Source organism: Cervus canadensis, chromosome 32 (genome assembly GCF_019320065.1).
Source record: "Cervus canadensis isolate Bull #8, Minnesota chromosome 32, ASM1932006v1, whole genome shotgun sequence".
Classification (NCBI taxonomy): Eukaryota; Metazoa; Chordata; class Mammalia; order Artiodactyla; family Cervidae; genus Cervus; species Cervus canadensis.
In genome coordinates this window covers 34,699,635-34,724,946 of record NC_057417.1, presented here as the reverse complement: position 1 = coordinate 34,724,946, position 25,312 = coordinate 34,699,635, and the positions used below count along the sequence as shown (strand labels likewise).

Below are 25,312 nucleotides of genomic sequence, written 5' to 3'. Positions count from 1 at the left end.
AGAGCCGGGTGGGACTGTAGGTAAATAGAAAGCCAGCAGCTGCCAGGGCTGTGTGGTAGTGAGCTCCCCGACACCGGGGGAAATCAAGCACATCCTGGGTCAGGAAGCTTGAGTGGGAGAAGAAAGGCCAGTATCACCAGGGTGGGGGGTGTCCTTATCAAAAGTAATTGAGGGGAGCCGTGTCCTGGAAAGAAGCAGGGGAGGAACTATCTCCCACACCAGTCAGCGCCTTGATGGTGGCCCAGGGGCTGGGCAGCCTGGTGGGCTCCTGGGGGCAGTTGTGGACTCCAGCTGTGGACTCACCCCACAGAGTCATCGCCACTGACCCAGAGGCAAGGGCAGAGGAGGGCGGCTGTGAGGGGCCCTGGACACTCGCTGGCACGCCTATGACCCGCGGAGCAGGCCAGAGGGAGGGCGGCTGGCCAGGAGGAGGCCCTGGCCTCCTTCCCGGGGAAACGCGATCGATCGCTCCTGCGGCAGAGCGCCTCCTGCCCGAGCCTCCCGCTTGGGCCTGGACTGCCGTCCCCGCGGGGCTCGGAGTGCAGCCTGGCCGTGCGGGGCCTCTGGGGGAGGAGGGCAGCCGACACCGCAGAGGGGACGGGTCGGTCGTGCGTGGATACTGTGGGGGGCAGGGTGGGCTCTGTGCCCTGGGCCCTCCTGCCTCCCCCTCCCCTGGGGTCCCACCCCCCAGCCCCAGCCCACCAGGTCAGTTCAAAGCCCTTGAGGGGCACGGGGCTCGGGGGCCCCCTCAACGTGCTCCGTATCCAGAAGCCAGGGCCTCCAGACCAGGTGGCCAGCAGTCACGGGCACCAAACCCGCCCAGGACACCCAGCCGGGCTTGAAGGACAGAGGGCCGGACAGGCCAGCCAGGGTGTGGGAGGGCAGGCCGGGCAGAGGCACTGGTGAGGCCAGGCCTTGAGGGGAGGGGGACCAGCACGCGCTCCCCCCCCCCACCCCGGGCCCGCCCTCCCGGGATTCTGAGCACGTATGCCCCCGGGCTGGGCCGCAGCAGGTCCCTGGGGAGAAGGGTGAGGAGGGGTCCCCGCCAGGCGGGCTGCAGGACTGCGTGCTGATGGCTTGCCTGCAGCTCAGCCCTGAAGCACTGCCTGCGTGCGACCGGGTCAGGCTGGTCCTGACCCCGGGGGTCACGTGGGAAGAGGGGGCGGGCCGGCGCTGCGGCCTCTTCTGTCACGTGTTTGGAGGCCACAGGCCCACGTCTGCCTGTGGCCTCTGAGCGCCTTGTCTCGGGGTCTCCGGGGGGAGCCGGGGGGACCCCACGGGGCGTGAGGCAGAAAGCCTCTACCAGTCTTGACACCCTGGGTCTCTCCTTCCAGGAAGGAAATCCTGGTGGCTGATACCATTTTTAAGAAATCAGATACCTCTCAATCCACTTCGACGCTTCTGCATGTCACCTTTGCTATTTTCTGGCCGAGTCCTTCAACAAGCAGGATGAACCTGGGAGGGTCAAGTGGCCGGGGCTGGCGCTGTGGTCCCGGCCTCTCATGATGCGGGAGGGGGTGCGGGGCCCTTGGGGACAGTGAGGGGTGGTTCTCCCAGCCCCACCTCTGAGGCCCCGGGAAAGGTGGCCCCTTAGTTCCCGGCTCCTGGGCCTGACACAGGTGTGGGGCCTGCTCTGCCCGTCTGTCCTTCTGTCCCTCCTGCCGGCATCCAGGCTGCAAACGTCGGTTGGTCATGGATGGTGGCCCCGTGCTGGGTCTGGCAGGGACACAGACCTGACATCTCAGTGTCTCTGAGGGCAGGCTGCCTTGGAGGGGCCCGAGCCCCACTGTCTCTCCTGCACCCCCACACATCACAATCCACATCCCTAACCGTCAAGAGGGATGATTCTGGGGGGAAAGAAACCACCATCGTTCTGCCAGCTCTTTCTTCTAAGCACATGTACATTGTTGCTTTGCAAAACTGGATTGAATTTATTACTATGCGATTTATAATCTGTTGATTTCTCCACCTAACAGCACGTCATGTGATTTAGCCCAGACTCAAGACACCAGCAAAGACATGTGTTTCTGCAACCTCTGGCTTCCGAGGGGGTGGCATCACCCTCCTTTCCTCTGATCGGCGTGCATCTGGAAGACGGCCCTGAGGATCAGGTGGGGAACGCAGGTGCAAGCAGTGGTCACACAGGTGAGCAGGTGAGAGGCCAGAGCGGAGGCAGTGGGGGGGCAGCGTGGGTGTACGACTCAGCACCGCTCCGCAAAACACAGCAAGCCACGGACACGCACGCCTTGTGCAGAGCGGAAGGGACCAGACACAGACAGGACACTCTCTGTGACCCCATGGACCACAGCACGCGGTCCTTCACTGCAGCAGGGCCTCCCTGTCCTTCACCAGCTCCTGGAGCTTGCTCAAACTCATGTCCACAGAGTCAGTGACGCCATCCAACCATCTCATCCTCTGTCCTCCCCTTGTCCTCCCGCCCTCAATCTTTCCAGCATCAGGGTCTTTTCCAGAGAGTCAGCTCTTGGCGTCAGCTGGCCAGAAGTATTGGAGCTTCAGCTTCAGCATTAGTCCTTCCAATGAGTATTCAGGGTTGATTTCCTTTAGGATCGACTGGTTTGATGTCTGGGACACAGTGGGAAAAGTCAGAACCAGGGTGGTGTGTGTATGGGGGGTGCTGGGCATGTGGGAACTTTTTTAGTGGATGTTCTGTCTCTCAGCAGGGCTTTGGGCTGCAGAGAGTGCCCACAAGAGCATTCATGGTCCCTCGATAGGTCTCCATTTCATTGTGTATCAGTTTTCCTCCAAAGAATTCAAAACTCCGTAACAAACATCGAACTCTAGTTGGTGCTGCGTGCGCTGCCTATCTCGGGGTGCCCCGTGCTGGCATCTGCAACCGATCTGGGGAGGTGGGTGACAAAGCAAGTGGCCCGGACGCCGGCTGCGGGCGTCTGGGCGTCACGTAACGCTGTTTCAGCTTTTCTGTATGTCTGAAAACTTTCAAGGTTCCGTGTGGAAAACAATGAGAGTCTGGGCGCTGTAGACAAGCCGCTGATCACTGACCGCGTGTGTGACCTTGGATGAGTCCCCCGGACTCCTGGTGCCTCGGCGTCGCCGTGGCCTGAAGGAATTAGCGAACATCAAGAGCTTACACGCGGTAGGTGCGGGCATACCCAGGTGCTTAGAACGTGTGCGCTTGGTCAGCTGCGTTTCTTTCTTGGTCATGTTGGGTTGCTGGTGGCTGCAGGGGCTTGGGGAGCCTGAGGGACAGCCGAGGCTTTGCACTGAGTTCAAGTGTGTGTGCACGCTCAGCGGCTCAGTCGTGCCTGACTCTTTGTGAGCCCATGGACTGTGAGCCCGCCAGGCTCCTCTGTCCATGGGATTCTCCAGGCAAGAAGACTGGAGTGAGTTGCCATTTCCTCTTCCAGGGGATCTTCCCAACCCAGGGATCAAACCCACATCTCCTGCCTCTCCTGCATTGACAGGCAGAGTCTGTACTCCTGGGCCAACAGGGAAGCCTTGAGTTCCAGAGTAAGGAGCCCCAAAGAGCCAAAACGGTCTTGCAAAAGAGGGACAAAGGCTCACAGGTCCTGCTCTCAAGCCTCACATGGTGATCGGACAGAGTGGTCTGGCAGAAGGATAGAGACACGCCCACCGGTGGGGTAGAGGTGGGGGTGTGGAAATAAATCCTTTCTTGATGGCGACTCTATTTTTGACAAGCGGGTCAAGGCGATTCAGTGAAAAAAGAACAGACTTTGCAACAAATGGTGCTGGGACAACAGCACATGCAAGAGGATGAAACTGGAGCCCTATTTCACACCGTCTGAAAAATAACCCGGCGGATCAAAGAGCTGAAACTGTAAAACTCTTAGAAGAAAATACAGGGGTAAATCTTCACCTTAGGCAAAGGCTTCTCAGACACATCAAAAGCATGAGCAACAAAAAGAAAAAATTAGACTTCATCAAAATTAAAACCTTTTGTGCTGCCAACAATTCCAACAAGAAAGTGAAGAAAACAACCCATAGAAAGGGAGAAAATATTTTGCAAATTATAAATCTAATTAGGAACTTGTGTCTAGACTATGGAAACAGCTCTTGAAAGTGTAAGTCACTCAGTCGTGTCCGACTCTTTGCGACCCCTTGGTCTGTAGCCCACCAGGCTCCTCTGTCCATGGGATTCTCCAGGCAAGAATCCTGGAGTAAGAAGCCTTTCCCTTCTCCAGGGGATCTTCCCAACCCAGGGGTTTAATCCAGGTCTCCTGCTTAACTGTTACAACTCAATAATAAAAAGATAAATAGCCCAGTGGCCATGTGTAAGGATACAAGGGCCAAGAAGTTTATGAAAAGATGCTCAACGTCATTAGCCATTGGGAAATGCAAATCAAAACCACAGGGAGATACCCTTTCACACCCACCAGGTTGGCTGGAATCAAAGAAATAAAAACAAGTGTCGGTGAGGGTGCAGAGAAATGGAAACACACACACACGCTGCTGGTGGGACACAGTTTGGGAATTCTTCAAAACGCTAAATGTGGCCAGCAATTCTCCTGCCTGGTGTATCTCCAAGAGAAATGAAAACGCATGTTCACATGAAAACTATATCAATGTTCACAGCAGCGTATCTGTAATATCCCTAAAGTGGAAACAGCTCATGTCCAGCGCCTGACGAATGGATAATAAACGGTGGTCCAACTCTACAGTGGAGCAGTATCGGGCAATCAGGATGAAGCAGTGATACATGGTACAACATGTGCGGACCTCGGGCTTCCCTACTGGCTCAGTCAGTACAGAATCAGCCTGCAACGCAAGAGGCCCAGGTTCAATTCCTGGGTCGGGAAGATCCCCTAGAGAAGGAAATGGCAACCCACTCCAGGATTCTTGCCTGGAGAACCCCATGGACAGAGGAGCCTGGTGGGCTACAGTCCATGGGGTCGCAGAGTCAGACATGACTTAGCGACTAAACCACCTTGAATCTCAGAAACAGATCAGAAAGTGAACGCAGCCGGTCACAGAGGACCACTGAGCAGGTAATTGCTTTGATTTGAAACATCCAGAATCGTCAAAACTCAGAGACAGAAAGCAGGTTGGCGACAAGGTCCTCCTGTCACCGACCTGCTGAGTGTTTCGTGGCAGGCTGGACGGGAAGGGGGTTTGGGGGAGAATGGGTGCATGTGTACGTACGGCTGAGCCTTTGCTGGAACCCAGAAACTGTCACAGGCTAATTCAATGTTATAGTTTATAGTTGTAATTTAAGCAGTTAATTAGCTATATACTCCAGTGAAAAATAAAAAGTTAAAAGACCGAGGGGGGGGGGGTAAAAAAGTGCTCAAAAAGTTAGATGGTTGCACAACTCTGTGAATATACTAAAAACCATTGACTAGCACACTTGAAACAGTGAACTGAGTAGTTATATAAATTAACCCTCAATGAGGCTGCTAAAATCAGAGAGAGCCTAGGGTTCCAGTTCTGCCTTGGCTCTCCAGGGCAAGTCTCTGTTCTTCCGCGAAGCTCAGTCTGATCTGTTAAACGGGACTGGGAAGAGTCGCCTTCCCAGGATATTGCAGGGACGAGATGACAGATATGAAACCATCTTTCATTTTAACTTCTGTATTTAAATTTATTACAAAAGAAATGTATGCGCATTGTACAAAATTCAAACAGCAGATGTGGGTACACAGTGGAAAGCCTCATTTTCTGGTGCGCTGGAAATTTCAATATCTTGATTGGGGTGGTGACACAGATGTATACATTTGTCGAAACTCGTGGGACAGTATACTCTTAAGAAGGGTGAAATTCACTGTCAACAAGTAATAGGTGAAAAATATCTTTAAGTAAAACAGTTTCCTCCCCTCCTTCCCTGTCTCCTGGCGCTCCAGTTTTGCCAGTTTTGCACACACAGGCAAATAAAATGTTACTGTGTTATATCCTTCTTGTAGGAGTCAATAAAAAGTCCTACACACACAGTTCCACTCCTCGTTTTGTTCCCCTAAAGGCCGCTCTGGGAGATGGACTCAGATTAGGGCGTGCCTCCCCAGCTGTGCATGCACCTGTGTGGACGCGTCCCTGCGCTCCGCCGTCGGCCGGCATTTCAGACGCTTCCAGTCTGCTGCTGTCACAGAGCGTGCGCCGGTGAATGACCTTGCGTGCAGTAATACATCATTTTTCACATTTGTGAGCACTCTCTGGAGGACAGATTCCTAGAAGTAGATGCTGGGCCAGAGGGTGTAAGTGTTTGGAACTTGGACCTTGTTTCAGAGGATCTAAAGTGCCTGCTTCCCACATCATTGCAACACAGTGCGTCATTAAACCTTACTCTTTGCCCACTGGATGAATAAATCATCTCTCAGAGTAGTTTTAATTCGCCTTTCTGTTGTTACGAGTGAGACAGGGCCCTTTTTGTATATATAAGCATTATTTTTATTTCCTTTTCTGTTCATAATCTCTGCCCATTTTTTCCTGCTTTGGGGGTCTTTTTATTATTGATTTGTAAGAGCTTTTTACATGTGGAGGAATAGGCTCTTTGCTTGGATATAAGATGGCCACATTGCTTTTTGTACGGCTCTTGGTTTTTTGGTGTTTGTTGTCATCGCTATGAGGTTCTGGGCACAGGAAGGGACAGTCTCCACCTCCCTCTAGGTACCGTCTTCCAGGATGGGCTTGGGGAGGGCTCTTTTCCACATCCACCCCCGCCACGGTGTCCCTCTCTTCCTTCCCCTACACCCTCAATGGTCTGACTGACGTGCCTGGGTCAGTTCCTCCCGGCCAGGCCATCCTTAGAGGAGAGAGGAGCCACAATAGGGTGCAGACACGTGAGAGCCCTCCTCTGTCGGGAAACCACACCTGGTCACCCCTCCTGTGCTGGTTGGGCGTTCAGAGGTGAGTCAGACCGTCCTTCTTTGCAGAGTTCACAGTCTGGTGCAGAATCCAGTGTGGTGAGTACTTGGGCAGGGGATCTCAGAGAGGCACAGAGGCGGCCTCTAGCAGCTGGGGAAGGTGGGGGTCCCAGAACCCCGGCCCAAGGCCCCTCACTGCCTAGCTTGCCTCTCCCCAGGGCACTGGGGTGAGTCTGGATTTAGTGGTTGGTTTGCGGGGGTGAAAACCAGGATCTGCTGACCCAGTTCCTGGAGAGTTCAACCCCGGCCTCCCTGTGAAGTGGGAGACGTTGACAGTGCTCATTTCTAGGTGGCCGTGAGCATGAACTGAATTGATGCAAGCCGCAACCACATGCTTGATGCATGGAGGTCAGTTTAATCATTGCATTTGGGCGAGCGAGCCTGCCCGTGTTAGGTGTGGACTGGGGTGCGTTTGACCTGGGGGTGTTTGTAGCTGGCTGCAGGCTGTACCACAAACAACTCAAGCTGGGCATCTGTGAGGATGGGAAGAGTATCCCGTGTTCCCGCCCAGATAACGCCTGGCGGGGAGATGGGCTGGTGGGTACCACTGGGTCTGTGTGTAGACACGCAGTGTGTGGGCGGAGTGTGTGTCTACAAGGCAGGCTGCGTGGGGGTTTTCAGGAGGAGATGAGTGTCTGAGAGGAAAGCGGGAGAGCAAGCGAGCGAGATCTCACAGCAGTGAGGCCAGTGAGAGAGCCCTTGGGCTTTATTTAGCCCAGAGAAAGAGGGGCCCCTCCTGCCTCCTCCCTCCAGGGCTGTGCTGGGGTCTCCTGTTCTCAGCGTGAGGGGTGTCTGGCCTTTCCAGGGGGCAGCAGCTAGGCTCTGCTTTCAGAGCAAACAAGGGCATATTTCAGCATCTCAAGATGCTAGAGTGTGAAAGTATCCAGCAGGCGCGCTCCCTCAGGCAGAAGAGCCGCTCCTGGCAACCAGGTCACGGCGGACTTGCAAGGCCCTGGCCAATTATGGGGAAGTGGGAACCGGGGGCTGCAGCGGGCCTGGGCTAACAAGCGCCTCCATTAGGGACCTTGGACAAGAGAGACTCCCAAGGCCAGCCTCTGCCCCCACCTCCCGGTCCAGGGGGTCTGAGTGCCCCTCAAGGACAGGACAGCTTGAAGACAGTGGCTCCGACCTTGACCGTCATCCTCCGGGTCCCAGGGTCCACGGGAAAGGCGGTGGGCTCTCCTCCACTCTGGCCCCCTTTGGGGTCTCGGCTCTGCCTCAGGGACATCCAGTCTGGAGGAGACGCGAGTGCGGTTGGGAGGAGCTGGAGGGCGGCAGCTGGCGCCGCAGGCTGGACCCGACCCGACCCGACCCAGAACCCCGCGCGCCCTTCCTGGGCCCGGCCGGCCTTTGGCGGCGTGGCTCGCAGCCTCACCCGCCACTGTCACGCCGGTCCCGGTGCCTCCTCCAGAGGGGCGCCCCTCACCCTCCATCAGACCCCTCCTCTTTGCGTGCGCGCCCCCTGGCGCGCAGGTCGACCTCGCTGCCTTTGTCTCCCCTCCCAGTCCGGGGCAGCACGCGGGGCAGGGGCGCCGCGCAGGCGGCGGCGTCCGGAGGGTCGCGCCCCAAGCCCGAGCCCGGCCGGGTCTCTGCTCCGCGGCTCGGACTCAACGGCTCGGGGCGCGGCGCGCACGCCGTGCCGCGCGGGTGCGCCCTTGAGCCTGGTTTGCAGTTCTCGCCCAACGCGCAAGCCGCAGGCTGGGCAGCGGCCGTGGGGAGTGGGAGCCGCCCGGCGAGGCGGGGTGGACGCCGTGCGCGGCGCGGGGCCACCGAGAGGCTGCGGATGTAGAACCCAGCCTATAGGCCGGCCGAGCGGTTGCCGCCCCCCGGGGAATCGGGAGGCGAACGAAGAGAAAGGGATCCGTGGGAGGAAAATCCTCTAAACCGAACCTTCCGGGAATCGAAGGAGCCTGGCTGGTCCCACATCCCTCCCCGGCCCTGCCCACCACCCCCCCCCCCCGCCAAAAGTGGGGAGGGCGGCGCTGAGCCCCGGGAGGGTTAGTGGGGGTCAGCGATCTAGGGGAGAGCAAGTCCCTCGGGGGCGACCACCCTCTCGCCCCCACCCCCACCAAGTGCAGCGCCCTCCCCATCTCGGGAACGCGCGCCCCAGTGGGCAGAGCAATTGCATTCGCGGACGCGCGCGCCCACACAGGGTCTGACTTCGGGTCAACTTTCACGCGGTTCCCGGCGTGTGTGCTCACGGCAGTGCCCGCACGCGCGCTCTCGTTTCCGCCCAGGTGCCCACCTCCCATCGCCACCCGGCGTCCGGACTCCTAGACCTTCGGGGGCCTCTATTCTAACGGTGCCCTGGGGCGAGGGCAGGGGCGCGCAGGGCGAGCCAGAAGGAGGGAGGCGAAGACGCCTCGGGGTTGCCCACGCCGCCCCGCAGCCTGCTCGACTCCCCGCCCGCGTCACCCTTCGGACACCCCCCGTCCATCGACGTGCTGGAGCTACACCGCCGCCCGCCCCTCCGGCCGCCCCCGCCCGCGTCCCCCGCCCCTCCTCCAGCCCTCCCCGCTCCGGCTCCTACACGAAATCTTCGATCACGCTCAGAAAGAATGTGCTACAACCTCGGCGCGGCCGCGGCCGCCACCACCGCGCCCGCGCCGGAGCCGGAGGAGCCGGAGCCCGAGCCGCCGCTGCCCCGCCTGTCCGGCCGGCCCCGGGCTCGCCGCGCGCTGTCTCCGCCGTCGCCGCCCCGCGCTCGCCCAGCGCTTGACGCAGTGAGCGCCGCAGCCCGGCTCCCGCCGGCTCCGCTCCGCTCCCCGTCGCAGGCCGAGCCCAGCCCGGCGGGCTCCGGGAGGGGCAGGCAGGGCGCTAGGGGGAGGAGAGCTGTCTGGAGCCAGCGAGGCCGGCGGAGGAAGAGCTGGAGGAAGGAGGGGAAGCCGCCGCCGCCGCCGCCGCCGCCGCGCTCCGGGGACCTGGGCGCGCGCGTTGCGCTCTCCTGTGACGGTGCCTCCAGCCCCGGGCCCACAACCGAGAGCAGGTAGGAAGGGGATGGTGGGGGCGGGGGCTGCGCGGGGCTGCGGTTCGGGGGTCCTTTCTCCCGCGGCTGCAGGGCCAGCAGCTCCCCGCCCCTGGGGGAGGCGGGGAAGAGGCTCTCCCGGGCGGCAGTGGGGGCGTGCGCGGGGTCTCCAGAGGCTCTCGCCGCCCGGGCCGCCCCAGTCCCGGCGCCCTGCCCTGAGCGTCGTCGCCGGGGCCGAGTCTCCCGCCAGTGGGGCTTGGTTATGGAGCGTTGTTTCCGCCGGTCCTCGCCGCCTTGCTCTCGGGTGCCGAGGCGGTCGCACCCGAAGTTAGCAGTCGCCGGGCCCCGGCCGGACAAACTTCCCTCCCCGACGCCGCGACCCGAAGGCCCGGGACTCCGGACCCCTCGGGCTAGGAGGCGCCGCGGGGACCCGAAACTTTTCCTGAGCATTGTAAGCAGGAAGGGAGGGATAGGCAGGGATGGGGTAACAGGGTGGTCTTGCTTGCGAGGGAGCAGTGGTATCCGCGGCGCCCCAAGTTCATGCGGAGACCGCCCCCCATCAGGAACCGTCAGGAACCCCATCTAGTAGTCGAGGGCGGGCAGAGAGCGGACTGAGGGTGCCCAGCCCTCTCACGGCCGGCGTGGGGGGAGCCTTGCTCGGAGCGGGCGTTACAGGACCCCCACCCCCACCTCACCCCACCGGGTCTCCTGGCTCCGCCGGCCGCAGCCGCTCTCCCGCGAGGGACCCAGCTCCAGGCGATTCCCAGGCGCCTCTGCCCCAGCCTCTCCGCCCGGAAGCCGGGGCCGGGGTGTGGCGGGACCCCAGCGCGCGCTCTCAGCGAGCTCACCCCGCCGCTGTTGCCTCCACGCCCCCTGCTCGGCCCTCCTTCTTGACTCTCTGGTCTCTGGGTGTCGCCCCCAACTTTCTTCCCAAACTGCACCGTGTGGCCTGTGGCCGCCCAGACCGGCGCGATGCTAGCACCATCCTCAACGGAGCCCTCCCCGCTGGCGGGGCGTGCGGTCCCCGGGCCCGACTGTCGCCGCCGAGCGGGAATTCCCTCCCGACCCACTGACGCGGGCCCATCCCCCCGCCCCATCTGAGCGGCGGGGGGCGTGCGGTGGTCGCGGCGAGCCGCCGGCTGGACTGTGCAGAGTAAAGGGGACCCGCGAAGCTTCCGAGAGGGTTTTGGGGTGTAGCCACAGCCTCGCGTGCGGGGAAGAGGCGACGCCCCGGTGGGCCCCCCTGCAGCGTCGCCTGCACGCACCCCCAAGGCCCAGGAGGGTTCTGTCCTCCCCCCCACTCCACCCACCCCAACACTCAGGTCCCAGCTTGAGTGGATTTGGGGGACGGAGGACACGGGGTACTTGCTTTTTCTCCCCGTCTGCCGCATCCAGCCCCCAGGCAGCCTGGGGGTCTTTGTCCCCAGGGCGGGCCTCGGGCCCCGCCCCCTCCGTCAACTCGGGGACCCCGACGCCCTCCAGCGCTTCTGCGCCGCGCTCCAGCGGTCTCCCAGCCTCGGTGAGCGAGGAGCCGCATCCGTGTCCACCCCTCACCCGCTCTGGGGCTGGGGGTGGGTCAGGGGGCGTGGAGCGCGGTGTGGGGTCGTTGACAGAAGTCCTCGCCTCGGAGCCGGCGCCTCTGGAACAGAATTAATGACTTACACGCAGGCGGCCATCGGCGCGACCACGGGGGAGGGGCGACCGAGCTGACGCTAGCGGAGAGGTCGTAGCCCTAAGGGGCGGCCTCCGCCGGGGCGGGGGGAGGTGAGGGCGTCAGTGGCCAGGACCTCAAGCTTCCTTTCAGGTCCCACCTGCAATCCCCTGCGCCCGCAACTCTGGGGTTCGCTCTCTGCGCAGCTGGCTCGGGGCGGGGACCTCCCCCTGTGCCGAGCCTGGACCCTCCCGGCCCTTCCGCAGAGCCCTGACCCTGGGCGGAATAGACTCGCCTGGCAGTGGGGCAGGGCTGGGGCGGGTGCTCTGGCTTCGGCTTGCTCGCCTAAGAAATGGGCTCATAGCCCCCAGGCCTGGGGAGCAGCAGGAGGCTGCTCTGTAGCTCTGACCGGCCCTAGCTCGGTCCCTGGCGCCCTGGGGCGGCCCCTCCCGAGCCAACCCCGCCCTTCCTGAGCCACAGCTGGTTGCTGGGGTGGGGGGACCGGCCGGAAACAGGCATCGGTCACCTCCGGGCAGGGGCTGGCCTGGGGAAGGACACGCTGGAGCCCCGCTCCCATGCATTCACTGCCCAGGACTGGTGAGGCCAGAGGCCGGGAGGCTGATTTCTCAGACCTTCCAGGAGTGACCGGTGTCCCCGGGGAGGCTCTCCCCAGCCCCAGCTGCAGCTGGAGTGGGGGCGGCTCTGAGGCAGGAGGGGAGCCCTCTCCCCAGCCGGCCTGCTCTCTTGTTCCCCAGCTCTGGCTGAGCACATCTGAGGCTTGCTGTGTCTACGGGGAGAGCCCGGAGCCTGGCCTTGGCCTGGGGCCTGCGGGGCGAGGGTCCAGGCAGGGGCAGCCGAAGGAGAAGGGATGCAGCTCAGATGCCCCCGCGGCCCAGCAGCCTCCTTCCCTGGGCCTCACCCTGATCCTCCGGGCTGTGACAGGTCTCTGGACACAGCGCTCCCCAGGGCTCAGTCCCCACCACCGGCCATGCTGGCTTCGCTCTAGCAGCCCCTCTCTAGCCTGGCAGAGCCCGGCCGTGCAGGCAGGAGGGGCCCGCAAAGCACTGCCTCCCTAAGTGCCCACTGGCAGGGGAGGCAGCTTGGCGCCCACTCCGCAGGTCCTGGCTGACCTTCTGCGCCCCAGCGGCGCTGGGGGAGGGGGTCTGTCAGCCCCTATCGGAGTCGCCTGTGCCGTGGGCGTTCATTCACATCCCCTCTCCGGTCCGCACACACTATAGGATTTATCTTGATTTGCTGCCTTTGAATTGAGTCAACTCTTTTGTATGCTCGGTGAATTGCCCAGCTGCTGGCGGGGAGCGGAGAGCGTGCCGGGGGTACTGAGGCCGGGAATCAGAGGCGGGCGGGGGACAGGAAGCGGGGAGGGGGCTGCGGGCGCCTGCGGGGACGGGCCGGGCGGCGTGGGGACAGAGCCGGCCGGGCTGCGGGATGGGCAGCCCCCCGGGCAGTCGAGAGCACCGCCGAGGCCTGCCTGGCCACAACGAGGAGTCCCCGAGGGGCCAGGAGGCTCAGTCCTGGGGGCAAAGCTGCCCCTCGGGTTCTGCTTCGGACCGGCTGTGTGGCGGGGGGCATGCCCCCGGGCCTCTCTGGGCCCTTTCCTTGCCTGTAACTTGCGAAAAGGGGGCTTCTGCACGCGCAGGTGTCAGCGGTCAAACTAAGAGGAGAGCTTGCTCAGAGACCCCGCCACCCCGAGTCTCCCCCCCACCCCGAATCTCCCCAGAGGCTGGGGGAGTGAGGGAAGGAAGGGGACCGGGTCTGGGAGACGGTGCCGGCCCTCCCCGCCCCTCCCCCAGCTCTCTGCCCCCGGACCCCTGCCTTCTCCCAGGTGGGCCGGATCGACGGGCCGACCCGAGTCCTGAGAACGCCCGGGCTTTGCTTAAAAGGGAGGGGGTCGTGGGCAGCCCTTCCCAGCCACAGCTGCTGCGCGCTCCGTCACCGGAGGGCGGACGTGGGTGGGAGGCCGGCCAGGGGCCGAGAGGAAACCCTCCTGCGCTTTCTAGTACCTCCCCCTCCCGCTCCCTCCCCCGCGCCCCCACCCCCGGCTCGGCGGCGGGAGGGAACGAGCTAGGCAGCGAGGAGGCCGGGCGGGCGGGGAGAAGGGTGGGCGCGAGACTCTCGGAGGAAGAGGGGGCGGGGGCGCGCAGAGGCGGGGTGGGGGGCGCAGAGGCGGCGCGCGGGCTCCGGCGCCCCTGCCCGCGCGCGAGGGGCGGGGCGGCGCGCGGATCGATGGGCGAAGCTGGGGAGGAATTTCAATCCCCGGAGCGAAGTTAGAGCTTGAAGGACGGCGGCGGCGGCGGGCACAGCCCCGGAACGGCGGCCGGGCGAGCAGGTAAGCGCGGAGCCGGCGCATCCCGAGTCCGCGCGGGGCCGGGGCCGAGCCTGGGGGCGCGGCAGTCCGGCCGCTCGCGGGGGTGGCGCGGCGGGCCCCGCGCCCCCGCACCCCGCGCCCCCGGCCCCTCGTGCGCCCCGGCCCCGCGCGCCCTCCGAGCGGAGCGGGCAAAGTTGGAAGAACTTGGCGGCGGCGGCGGAGCGGGCGCTCGGCTCAGCGGGGCAGAGGGGGTCCTGGTCGGGGCTCCGCGGCCGCCCCCGGAGCGCCCCTGCCCCGCGCGCCCCGACCCCAGCACCCCTCTCCCCTCGTCGCCCCTCATCCCACCCCCGCTCAGAGCGGCTGCTTCCCGTGGTCGACCCAACGCGGCCCTTGCCCTTCCCCGGAATCTCCTCGGCCCGGGGTCCCTGAGCCCCGTCGGTGCGGGCGGGTATCACCCTTCTCGGTCTGCTCGCGCTCCCGACGTTTGGCGCCCCCCAGCCCGGCACCCCGGCACCGTCCAGCCATGCCCTGGGGAGGGGCGGCAGTCCGCGGAAGGGGAGCCAAACCCTCGGCGTGGGGGCGGGGGCCTTGGCTCAGAACCTGGTGGAAGTTCTCCACCCCTCCCCCCATCTTGGACATGTTCTCTTCGTCATCCTTCGGGGGAGGGGTGCTGAGCCTTCTTGCCCTAGCGTGCCTCTAAGACAGGGGTCCCCTTCCATTCTGTAGAAGCTGCAGGTCACCTGCTTGCTGCTCACGGGGGGCTCCCTGCAGGGGTTCCCCGTCCAAAACAGACCGGCAGCCTCGGGCATCAAAACCGGGCTCTTCCCGACAAGAGCTGTGTGACCTTGGGGCAGGTAAGCCTCTCAGAGCCTCAGTTCCCAAATCTGTGAAATGGGGCACAAGGCTAGCCTGTGCTCCATGGAAGGAACACCCCAGGGAAGGGTCAGCACTGGCAGGGCCCCTGGAGGCCTCTCCTCCAGGCTCGGGAGCCTCCAGCCAGGCTTGCAGCCCCAGCGGAGCCTCAGGTGTGAGCCATCCTCTCCTGGCCCTGTGTGTGCCTTGCGGAGTGCTTGCTTGGGTGCAGCTGCGTCTGCCTGGCTCCCTCGCTGTTGGGCTGGGGGCTGGCAGGAAGGCGTTAACAAGATCTAAGGTCTCGTGGGCCCTGCGGGGCAGGGGCGTTCAAGGCTGGGGAGTGAGGGGGAATACCGGGGAATAGGAAGGTGGGCTCCTCTCCGGCAGCCGTCTCCAGTGGGGCCCCAGCCCCAGAGGAAAGGAGCACGTTGGCCCGTGTTGCCTTGCAGCCGCGAGTACTGCCCTGCTTCCTGCCCGACCAGCCCCCTGGCCTCCTGTGCCCTGGGTCCTTGCAGCTGCCACCTTTTAGCTGAGCCAGCCCTGGGGGACGCTGTCCCAAACCCCACCCCAGGTTTGCATCCCGCTTCATCAGAAAGGGAGACACCCCGAAATGGAGGCACGGATGCCGGGTGGCTGTGTGTCAGAGGGGAAGGCCCCTTGCTCTCTGGGTTCAGGGGTGGCGTCAGTGCCTCACTTTCCTGGGGTCGTGGAGGGCTGCCCCCTCCCCCAGCCCCGCAGGCTCTCCGGGTCTGGAAGGTTGGGAGGCACGCAGTCAGATCCTCTCGGACCCCCTCCCGCAGGCTGGCCGCCCGGGTCTCACTCCGGGTGACGTGGCAGCTGGGAGCTGGCGGTCCTGATGGAGGCGGGGTGGGTGTCTTACCCGGCCTGGCAGACGTGAGGGGGTTGGCACGGGGTGTGGCGGTCACCCATACCTGGGCCTGGGGACAAGAAGGACCGAGGTCCCCTCCCCACTGCCCCCCCAATTCCCTCTGGAAAGCTCAGAGGTTGTTCACAGTGCCTTTGGAAGCTAGCACCCCCCCACCCAAGCTGGGGAGAGGCTGTTGCTCCCCTAATTCCCTACCCCCCAAAAAAACAGGTGATGGGGTCCTCAGGAGAGACGGGGACCCAGCAGCCCCTGTCTTAGACCCTGGGAGTTTGAATCTAAAAGTCTCCTTGTCAGCGTCATCTGCTCCAGGAGAGGAAAAATTAGTGGGGTCTAAATTATGGCAGGGTCTCAGCACGGCAACAGGGGAGTGTCTGCCCAAGTCCCACATCTGTGTGTGTCTCTTAGGCACACACGCACGCATGCACACACATGACACACTTCCCAGGTCCCAAGTCTATGTGTGTCTCTAAGACAGACACACACACACACCCCGGGTCCCACTGAAACCAGCTATAGGTTTCAGTGGGGTTTTCTAGGCACTCAGATCGCCTGGGTCAGAGCCCCACCCCTGAGAGGCCCAGGCTGTGAGCCCAGAACCCTCTTTCTGAGGGTGTTCAACAGCAGAAGAAATTTACGAGCAGAGGTGCTGGGACCGGGGTGTCCATATATCTCTGCAGGAAACAGACAGCCCTGGGCGGGTGGTGGAGAATACAGGCCGAGTGGGGGTGCGGTGGGCGCCTTGGGTGAAAGAAGCTAGTGAGTGACAGGCAGGAGATGGATCTCAGGGCCGGGGGACGGGGCCGTAAATCTCCAGGCGTGAACCTGGAGCAGATGGTGGCATTGCCGGGGACACTGGATACATTTGTCATCTCTCCAGCACCCCCGTCCCCCCCACACCACCCTTCCCTCTTTGTCTCCCGACATGGATTCTGATTTCTTCCCGCAGAAGCTCGGGCGTCACCTGGCCCCGGGCAGGTCTTGGGGGGTGGGGGAGCAGGCTGATGGTGGAGCCCACGCAGGGGCTGGTCCCCAGATACATGAAGGACTTTGGTATCAGCTGTCCCAGCACCCACTGCACAGATGCGGAGACTGAGGCCGGAGTGGGGCAGGGTGCGGTCTGGGGACGCACGCTGAGTGGGCTGGCTGGTGGCGGGGCTGCCGCGTCCCTGCTGTGTGGGTTCGGGTCTGGTCGCCGGAGCAGGGCAGGCGGTCTCAGCGGCTGGGGGCACCTGCTCCCTGGCCGTCCCCACCCCCGCCGGGTACCCTGTGTCTGCGTGCACCCACGCGGTGAGCGGGAGGGGGTGGCGGGTGTGGACACGGCTGCTCCGTCTGGCCCCAGCGCCCGTCACTCACCCTCCCCGCGTGTGTCCGGTTGATTCCCGGCTTTGCCGAGCTCTCCCCGGAGGAGAGGGCGTGGAGAGACCTGGGGGCTCAGCAGCCACGTGGGGGCAGGAGCCGTGGCTTCTGGCCCTCTGAGCTGGAGGGTCCTGATGGTTATTCCCAGGCGGGTTGAGGGTCCACGCGTGTTCTGCCGGAGCCCGAGCGTGTTGAGGCCCCGGCGACTGGGGGGCTTGTGTCCCGGGTGGGGAGACAGCTGGTACATGGCACACAGACGCGGCACCCAGGCCTTCCAGGTGATGGGGCCCCCAGGAGACATGGGACCCAGCAGCCCCTGTCTTAGACCCTGGGAGTTTGAACCAAAAGTCTCCTTGTCAGCATCATCTGCTCCAGGAGAGGAAAAATTAGTGGGGTCTAAATTACGGCAGGATGTCAGCACGGCAACAGGGGAGTGTCTGCCCAAGTCCCACATCTGTGTGTCTCTTAGGCACACACTCACGCACGCACACACACTACACACTTCTCAGGTCCCAAGTCTATGTGTGTCTCTAAGACACACACACACACCCCCCAGCCCGGGTCCCGCATCTGTGTGTGTGTCTCTGAGATACAGAAGCACACACACACCCCAGGTCCCACATCAGCCCATCTGGCCCCGCCTTTCAGAAGGGTCCAGTATCGCCCACGGTCACACGCAAGCCCGCTGCCAGGCCAAGGCTGGGGTCCTGCTGGGAGCCGGGTCTGGGTCGGCCTCGGAGTTGCAAAAGGAGCTGGAATAGAGGCTGAGGGCGGCGGGGACACCAGGAGGGCCGGACAGCCTCCCTGGGGCCCCCTTGGGGTCAGCAGGGGCTGTGCCTTGCCTCTCTGCTCTGCCCCAGGGGCTGGGGCGGCGCTGTGGGGAAACTGAGTCACGGGCCACCTACACTCGGGCTTTTCGTGACAGCTGTCCCCACACCCAGCGCCAGGGCTCCTGGAGGTTCCATGCTGGGTGACCCTGAGCCTCTGCCTCAGCCCCGCTGGGCCCTCCCTTCCAGGCCTGACGGGGAGCCTCAGTCCCTGGGAACCTGTGGCCCCCAGGAGGGAGGCCCACTCCTCCTTGGGGGCTGCTGTGCCCCAGGCCTGGGGGCTCCCGGAGGAAGAGTTCGGTGGGCCCTTCAGCATTTAGATTCACTGGACGTGAGCTTGGGCAAACTCTGGGAGACGGTGAGGGACGGGCAGGCCTGGCGTGCTGCGGTCCAGGGGGTCATGGAGTTGGACGTGACCGAGCCACCAACAGCAGCGTAAGCCTCTGGGTGGTCCGGCAGGAGGAGGCTGCCTGAGGGCGGGGCGCAGGGGTGCGGAGGGCAGGGGTCGCCTGGCATCCAGCCCCTCCTGGCCGGCAGCGCAGGGCCTCTGACTCAAGCCCTCCATTAACAGATGGGGAGACTGAGGCCCTGATGTTGCAGCGCCAGCAAGCCAAGCCAAGCCCTCCAGGCTCAGCCCCACCCCGCCCTGGAGAGAGCAGAGGGTCTTTTCAGACCGCGTTGCCTAGCAGCCGGGCCTCAGCTGCACCCCTGCTGCCTCGGGGCCCACGTTGGCCCCCCTGTTTAACAGCGCCACCCCCAAGCACAACTCTGCTGTCCGTCCCCCCACCCCCCCCACCGGCTGTGCTGAGCGCTGACCCCAGCCTGGAGATGTGGACGGTGTGATGAACGCCAGGTCTGCCCCCTGGAGTGGCCGGCATGCCCCCTCCCCTGCCGCGGGAAGCCTGGGGTCCCGTCGGAGTCCTCCCGTGGGCTGGAACCCCAGGCTCCCTCGTGTTTGCCGACAGATCCTGGTTTATTTTCGGCAGGACCAGCTCTCCCTCCGCGGCTCACAGACCAGGAGCCTCCCCGCACGTGGGGATGGGGCCGGGCCGGGCTGGCCTTGGGGGGCTGAGAGCCCAGTGTGGGAGGGGCTTTCTAGATCTTTCCTGCACACAGCAGGTGCCGCAGAGACATGGCTTGTGACCGCGCAGTGAGGAGGTGCCCCCGCCACTGGCTGTCAGCAGAGAGCGTGGAGGACTTCCGGGAGGAGCAACGTGCGCCCTGCCCCCTGAACGCCCCCGCAGGCTCCCAGGCGGCCCTGGAGTCCTGTGGGCCGGGGGCTCCCGGTGCTTCTAGAGCCTGCTTCCTGCCCCCTCCCCTGCCACCCCCCATCTCCACGGAGGGGTCGTCTTTACCTCTGGTCGCCCTGTGGAAGTTTCCGGAAGGGCCCAGCAGCTGGTCAGGGGTGACCCAGTGTCTGCTCTGGCCACGCAAGCTGGGAACAGGCTGCCTCTCTGCCTCGCTGCTTCCATCTGTCGAATGGGTTGAGAGCTTGGCCCTCCCCACGTGCTGGGCTGGGGGCAGGGCCCAGGGGCCGGGTCACAGTCTCCGGTCACCCCTCTGAGCCTGTTTTTTGATCGGCAGGGGCAGGGCTGAGGTCGATGGCCAGCCTGATGGTGAGTCTGAACGGGTGACCCGAGTTCTGTGGAAGACAGAGCTGCCCCTGGCGCTCCTGCGGGCCCTGCTCAGCCCCGAGCCCCGCCTCCCCGGAGGCCCAGCCTGGCTCCGTGTCCCCTCGTGCTGTGCTGTGGAAATGGGGGGCTGGGAGAAGGGCTGCCCACGCAGGGGCCTGAGCTGGCGTCAGGCTTGGCGCGCTGGAAGGGCCGGGCCAGAGGTGCAGGGTCAGTGGGGACAGGGCCCCCCGCGCCGGCTGAGAGGGCCGGGGCTTCTGGGGAAGACGTGGATCTCGTTCTGTTTGCCTTGGGACGCTCTTGGGGACTTTGAGACGGTGAGGGGCGCAGTTGGCTTCCGTATCTAGAGGTCCCTGTGGCTGGAGGGGAGGAGGGGTGTCCGCCCATGTCTGGTGAGATGGGGCTGCCCGTCGGGGCTGACGGCGCCGGTGAGGGAGAGCCCGGAGCATGTTTTGACGTTGCTTTAAAGATTGGAGCCGCGCTCCTGTAGAGAACTGTTCTGTAAAGCTACCCCACATTCCCATCTGTGTCCATTACCGAGTGAGGAGTGTGTGTGTGTGTAGAGGATAAGATGGTATAAAGCGAATCCTGCTCTCCTCCGACACCCAGCACCAGCTCAGCGCTGTGTCTCTAAGGGGAGCGGGGCCGCCCCCCGCCGGAGGATGCAGGGTGGCGTGAGAGCCGGTGACTGGCGCCCAGCGCGGTGCTCGGTGGGAGTGTGCGGGCCCTTGCTCAGCCGGCGGCAGGTGCTTCCTTTCGAGACACACGTCTCAAGTGTGGGTGTGTGTGTGCTCACACGCGTGTGCTGGTGCATGCCTCCCGGGAGCTGGAGCAGACAGCAGGCACGGCCCCGTGACCGACGCTGCCTGGCGGACAGTGCGTTCCCGTCTCGGGCTCCTGTCTGAGGGTTGAGGTTCTGCAGGACCAGTTTCCTGTCTGTCTGCTTTTGTGGGGCCTCCAGCAGAGTGGACTGCGGTTGCAGAGGGCAGAGCGTGCAGAGCCCCCAGGGGCCCCTGGTGGCGCCCTCGCGGGCGGGGAGCTGGCCGGCGCCGGGTCCTGGGGGACAGGCTGGGGCAGGGAGGAGGCTCCGGCCTCCAAGGGGTCTGCCGTCTGACGGACATCGGGCTTATTTTGGCCTCACCATCGGGGTGTCCCCAGAGAGCAGGAGCATGCCAGGTCTGGAGGATGGGAGTCTCAGGAGATAGCTTTTTAGAAAAACCGCTTCGCAGAAACCCAGGGGTGCCCCCGGCCTCGTCCACACACGTCAGGGCCGAGATGTCCCAGCTGGGCAGCTGCCCCGAGAGCTCTGAGGATGCGTGGCCTTGATCCACACGCCCTGACAGGCACACGCGCGTGCACGCACACGCATGTGTGACCGCGGGGTTCAGTGTACATGCAGCCCCCTCTGGAGGCACAGGAGCGGCCTCTGACACGCCCGTGCACACGCAGAGCGCACGTCACACACGGCAGGCTCTCGTCTGTCGGTGAGCGTCCAGACACCAGGCCCAGGTGTCCCCGCCCCTCCACGCTGTCCTCTGCCCTGCACGCCCGCGTGTCCACTCACGCCCTGAGCCCGCGTGCCCCGGCCGGCACCGTGTCCCGCATGTTCCCTGCACACGGAGGCACAGGGCGGCCGTGATGCTGTTTCTCTCTGGGGTCTGGGGTTGGGAGGCGTGCTCCTGGGGGCCGTGTGAGTGGCTGGACATCCTTCCCAGAGCCCAGCCCCGCATCCCTTCCAGCTGGCTCGGGGGGCCTGCTCCGTCGCGAGCTCACCCTCGCTGTGCCAGCCCTGCACAGAGCTGGGTGGGGCCCGGGGGCCCAGGTAATGCTCTGCCTGTCCCTGGGGGTCCTTGGGAAGCCAAGCGCCTGGGGGAGCGGGTAAGGTGGGTGGTGGTGGCCATCGGGGAGGGCAGGTCTGCAGGCCGTGCAGGGCTGTCTGGTCGGTGTAGGTGGTGGAAGGCCGCCGCCCTGGCCGGGACTGGGCCCACACCCCGCTGCGGGACACCTGGGTTGTCTGGTGCTTCCCTCGGCGGAAGGTGACGGACCGCGGGGACGCCTGGCTCCTCAATGACATCCGTGCCTCCCGGAGCCGCACGGCCAGAGGGCAGTGGGAGCCAAATTCAGGTCCTTTCGGTCAGAACCCCTTCCATTTCCCTCTGCCCCCTTCCCCTTTGGGGGAAGATGTCTTGAAATTCTAAACTCCAGTAGAAAAGCCCCATCTCTGGGGGCTGGGCGATGGGGCTGTGGGTCCTGGGCAGGAAGGGTGAAGCCAGGTGACGTTCCACACCCAGAGCTCTAGGGCCGTTCCAGCACCCTCTTCCGAAAGGGGAAGCAGGGGCTGGGGGTGCAGGGCCTGGCCCCTGGGCGCGTGGCCTGCTTGCGGCTGTCTGAGCTCACAGGGAAGATGCCCAAGCCTTGCAGAGCTCAACCCTTCCACAGACTGGCCTCCTGGCTCCTGTCTCACCTGCCACCATCCTGGCCTCTGAGACTCCTTGACGCGCAGGGCTCAGCGTGCACCTGGGCATGGTGGTCCAGACCCTGCCGGCCCCGCGCCCGCTGTGGGCGACCAGCGCACCGGGGAGCCTCTTGCGGCTGAGAGGGAGGGGGCTGGGCCCGGCTCGTGTCACGGGCTCCAGAGCCCAGACCCGCCTGTCTCTGGCACCCCTTGCCCCACCCCGCCCCAGCAGCCCCTCTGCCCATTTTATGCTGGGAGAGCTGAGTCTCAGGGCAGGAGGCAGAGCCGGGAGCTGGGCCCTCAGCGGCAGGGGAGCAGGGGTTGCCCCCAGCAGGTGCCGAGGCGGGAGCCCCCTGGCCGGCTGCAGGCGAGTGGCCCGCAGGTTCCAGGCTGCCCGGGCTCGCCACGTCCCGTCCCGTCCCGTCCCGTCCCGTCCCGCTCGGGGTTCTGTGTGTGCGGGGCGCTCCTGTTTGAGTGAAATCTCGGACGGGCACAGAGGCTGACGGCCTTGGGGGCCGCTCGGTCATCCTGCAGGGGACTCTGGCCTTTAGAATAAAGCTGGTCTCCTGTGAGGCTGGCGTCCCGTGGAGGCTGGGGTGTGTGTCTGATCTCGCCAGCCTGCCTGTTTGTCCCCGCTCCCCGCTTTCTGGAGGCTCCTGACAGTGTGACCATGCTTCTGTGCCCTTGGGACAGGACTGCACAGTGGCGTCCGCACGTTGACAGAGGTGCTCGGCCTCCGCCGCGGGCGAGTCTCAGACCCTCCCCGTCACCCTGGAGGGCTCCCTGCCTCCTGGCCAGTTGGGTGGTCTCCACTCCCGCAGGCTCAGATCGCCACCTGTCTCTGTAGGCTTCTTGTCAGGCTCCGCAGGAGGGTTGCAGCCCCTCACGTCCCTGCAACACCTGGCAATGTTGGTCTTTTTTATTACAGATGCGCCGGGCAGGGGTCGGGGGCTGTGGTTTGAATTAGCATTTTCCTAGTGACCAGTGAAGTTGGACATTTCCTCGTGTGTTTATTGGCGCTCATATTTTGTTTCTGATAAGATGTCTAAATCTTTTGCGCATTTTAATGTGTTTATTTGTCTTACTGAGTTTCAGCATTATTCAAAATTGTTGTGAGAGTTCTTTATAACGTTCTGAATACGAGTCCTTTATCTGAAGTATGATTTGCAAATATCTTATCCTGCCTGGTCTGTATCTTGTCTTTAATATTTTTCATGGTGTCTTTTGGAGCACAGAAGTTTTTATGTGTGATGAAGTTTGCTTTATCAATTTTTCTCTTTTATGAATCCTGTTATTAGTGTTACACGTGAGAATTCTGTGCCTCATCCAAGGTCACAGATATTTCTTCTGTGTTTTCTCCTAGGAGTTTACATTCTAATTTTAGCTCTTGGATTTAGGTTTATTGACCATTTTAAGTTAATGTTTGTGAATGCTGTATATGGCTCTTCATTCATTTTTTTTTTGGGGTACATGGGTATCTAATTGCCCCAGCATCATTTTTAAAATAAAAATATTTTTAACTGAAAGATGATTGCCTTACGGGATTGAGTTGGTATCTGCCAGACCTCAGCGTGACTCAGCTGTAGGTGCACGTGTGTCCCCATCCGGAGCCTCCCTCCCACCGCCAGCTTTGAGAGCCCTGCTTTCGGCTCCCGCTGGCTGGCCGTTCGCCTTTGTGGCCGTGCTCCCCTCTGCGCCCTCCGCCCTCTGCCTCCTCCCCGCCGTGTCCCCAGGTCTCTTCTCTCCTGTGTGTCCGTGACCGCCCTGCACATGACGGCCTCGGTGCCCTCGTCTGAGTCCAGCCGTCTTTCCTGTTGAGTTTTCCTGGGACCGTGGGTGGAGGGTTTGCTTCTGGACCCTCAGTCCTCCCTCACGGGTGCGTGTCTGATCCTCTGCCAGCACCACACTCGCTTGGTCACTGTAGGTTTGGGGCCCATTTGGAAAGTGGGTAGTGTAAGTCCTCTAAATTTTTTTCTGTTCAAAATATTTTCTGCTATTCTTAGTCCTTTACATTTCTGTGCAAATTTTAAGATCACCTTGTTAATTAAAGAAGTGCTTGCTGGCATTTTGATGGGCTTCTGTCTAATGCATAGATCAACTTGGAAATATTAAGTCTTCCTGTCCATGAACATGGACTGTGTGTCTCCGCGAATTAGACCTTTATTTTCTCTGAGCAATTTTTTGGGGTCATTTTCAGTGTGCAAGTCTTGCAAATTAAATTTCTGTTGTTAAATTTATTCCTAAGTGTTTTTTGATGCTATTGTGAATGGAATTATTTTCTTAATTTCATTTTCAGATTGTTTGTTGCTAGTACGTAGGAGTAAAGCTGAGTTTTGTATGTTGATATTTTATCCTATGACCTTGCTGAATTTAATTATTGGCTCGTTCCACTAGACTTTTGTGGATTCCTTAGGATTTTCTGCATGTCCTCTGCAAATAAGGGGAGTCTTACATCTTCTTTTTCAAACAGGCTATCTTTCATTAGGATTATTTTTCTTGCCTTATTGCGCTGACCAGAACCTCCAGAGTAATGCTGAACGGCACTGGTGCGTCATGCCTGATCGCAGGGGAAAGCATTCAGCCTCTCACCATGAAGTATGTCAGCTGTGACTTTCCTGGATGGTCTTTATCAGGTTGAGAAGTTCCCCCGTAGCCCTGGTGTTTGAGTGTCTCCATGGTGAATGTGTGTTGGATTTGGTTATATGCATCTACTAAAATGGTCATTTGGCTTTTGTCCTTTCACTAGTATGACTTTAGTTGATTTTCAGAGGTTAAACCAGCCTAGCATTGCCGGGGTAAATGCCACCTCTACAATCCTTTTTCTTTATTGCTGGGTTTGGTTTGCTACTGTTTTAGGAAGAATTTTTGCACCAGTGTTCATGTGATGTGTGGGTCTGTTATTTCCTTATGATGTCTTTGTCTGGTTTTGGTAGCAGGGAAAATACTGGTCTCATAGAATGAGTGAGGAAGTTTTTCTTTCTCTCTTTTTTCTGAGTTTGTCTAGATTCAGTATGATTTTTAAAAAATATTTGACAGAATTTGCAATTTAAGCCACCTGGGCTTGGACTTTTCTTTGTGGGAGTGTTTTAAATTAGTCATTCATTTTTGGATAAATGATTATAAGTTGATTCAGGCTTCCTATTTTTGAATCAGTTTTGTTAATTTGTGTCTTTCTGTGAATTTGCCCACTCATCTTCTAAGTTGTGTAGTTTGTTGGTGTAAAGTTGTTCACAATATTACTTTTATTACTTTTACATTCCCCTTGATATCTGTAGGGTTGGTAGTGATGTTTTCTTTTTAATAATAACTGATTTTGGTAATTTCTGTTTTTTTTTTTTTTCTTGGTCAGTCTGGCAAAAGGTTTTGTCAATTTTGTTAATCTTTTCAAATGGATGATTTTTGGTTTTTGTTGATTTATTTTTCTATTTTTTCATCAGCCTTAGTTCTGATTTATTATTTCCTTTATTCTACTTGCTTTGGCTTTTTCTAGTTTCTTAAGGTAGATGCTTTGG

The 25,312-nt window shown here is 61.5% G+C and overlaps 2 protein-coding genes across 6 annotated transcripts in view; one reads left to right on the top strand and one right to left on the bottom strand.

The window, feature by feature from the left end:
• Positions 1–9,414: 9,414 nt before the first annotated feature.
• On the bottom strand, positions 9,415–17,188 carry LOC122432902 (collagen alpha-1(I) chain-like). Its single transcript, XM_043455200.1, has 11 exons — positions 16,885–17,188; positions 16,493–16,716; positions 15,414–15,583; positions 13,599–14,321; positions 12,767–12,906; positions 12,552–12,616; positions 12,100–12,254; positions 11,127–11,455; positions 10,512–10,960; positions 9,744–10,398; positions 9,415–9,668 (listed from the first exon to the last, which is right to left on the bottom strand). Exons 1-11 carry the CDS (start codon positions 17,186–17,188, stop codon positions 9,415–9,417), a joined length of 3,468 nt encoding a protein of 1,155 aa, XP_043311135.1.
• ELFN1 (extracellular leucine rich repeat and fibronectin type III domain containing 1) overlaps positions 9,723–25,312 on the top strand; it is a 61,344-nt gene continuing 45,754 nt past the window's right edge. Inside the window, exons 1-2 of one of the 5 annotated variants that reach the window (XM_043456532.1) lie at positions 13,756–13,814; positions 14,520–14,647. The gene's annotated coding sequence lies outside the window, so the exon portion shown is untranslated. Of the gene's footprint in view, positions 9,838–13,694; positions 13,815–14,519; positions 14,648–25,312 lie in introns of those variants that run through there. The other 4 variants (XM_043456531.1, XM_043456534.1, XM_043456530.1 and 1 more) reach the window with 4 other exon arrangements.

What these genes read in the sequence shown, in the direction of transcription:
- LOC122432902 (XM_043455200.1), bottom strand. Translation starts at nt 17,188, where the DNA reads ATGTCTCCTGGGGGCCCCATCACCTGGAAGGCCTGGGTGCCGCGTCTG. An exon ending in CGCTCCCCGCCAGCAGCTGG is followed by an intron (nt 12,617 to 12,766) that starts GCAATTCACCGA and finishes CCCCTCCCCCAG; the next exon opens with CGCCGCTGGGGCGCAGAAGG. An exon ending in CCAAGCTGCCTCCCCTGCCA is followed by an intron (nt 12,255 to 12,551) that starts GTGGGCACTTAG and finishes CTCTCCCCGTAG; the next exon opens with ACACAGCAAGCCTCAGATGT.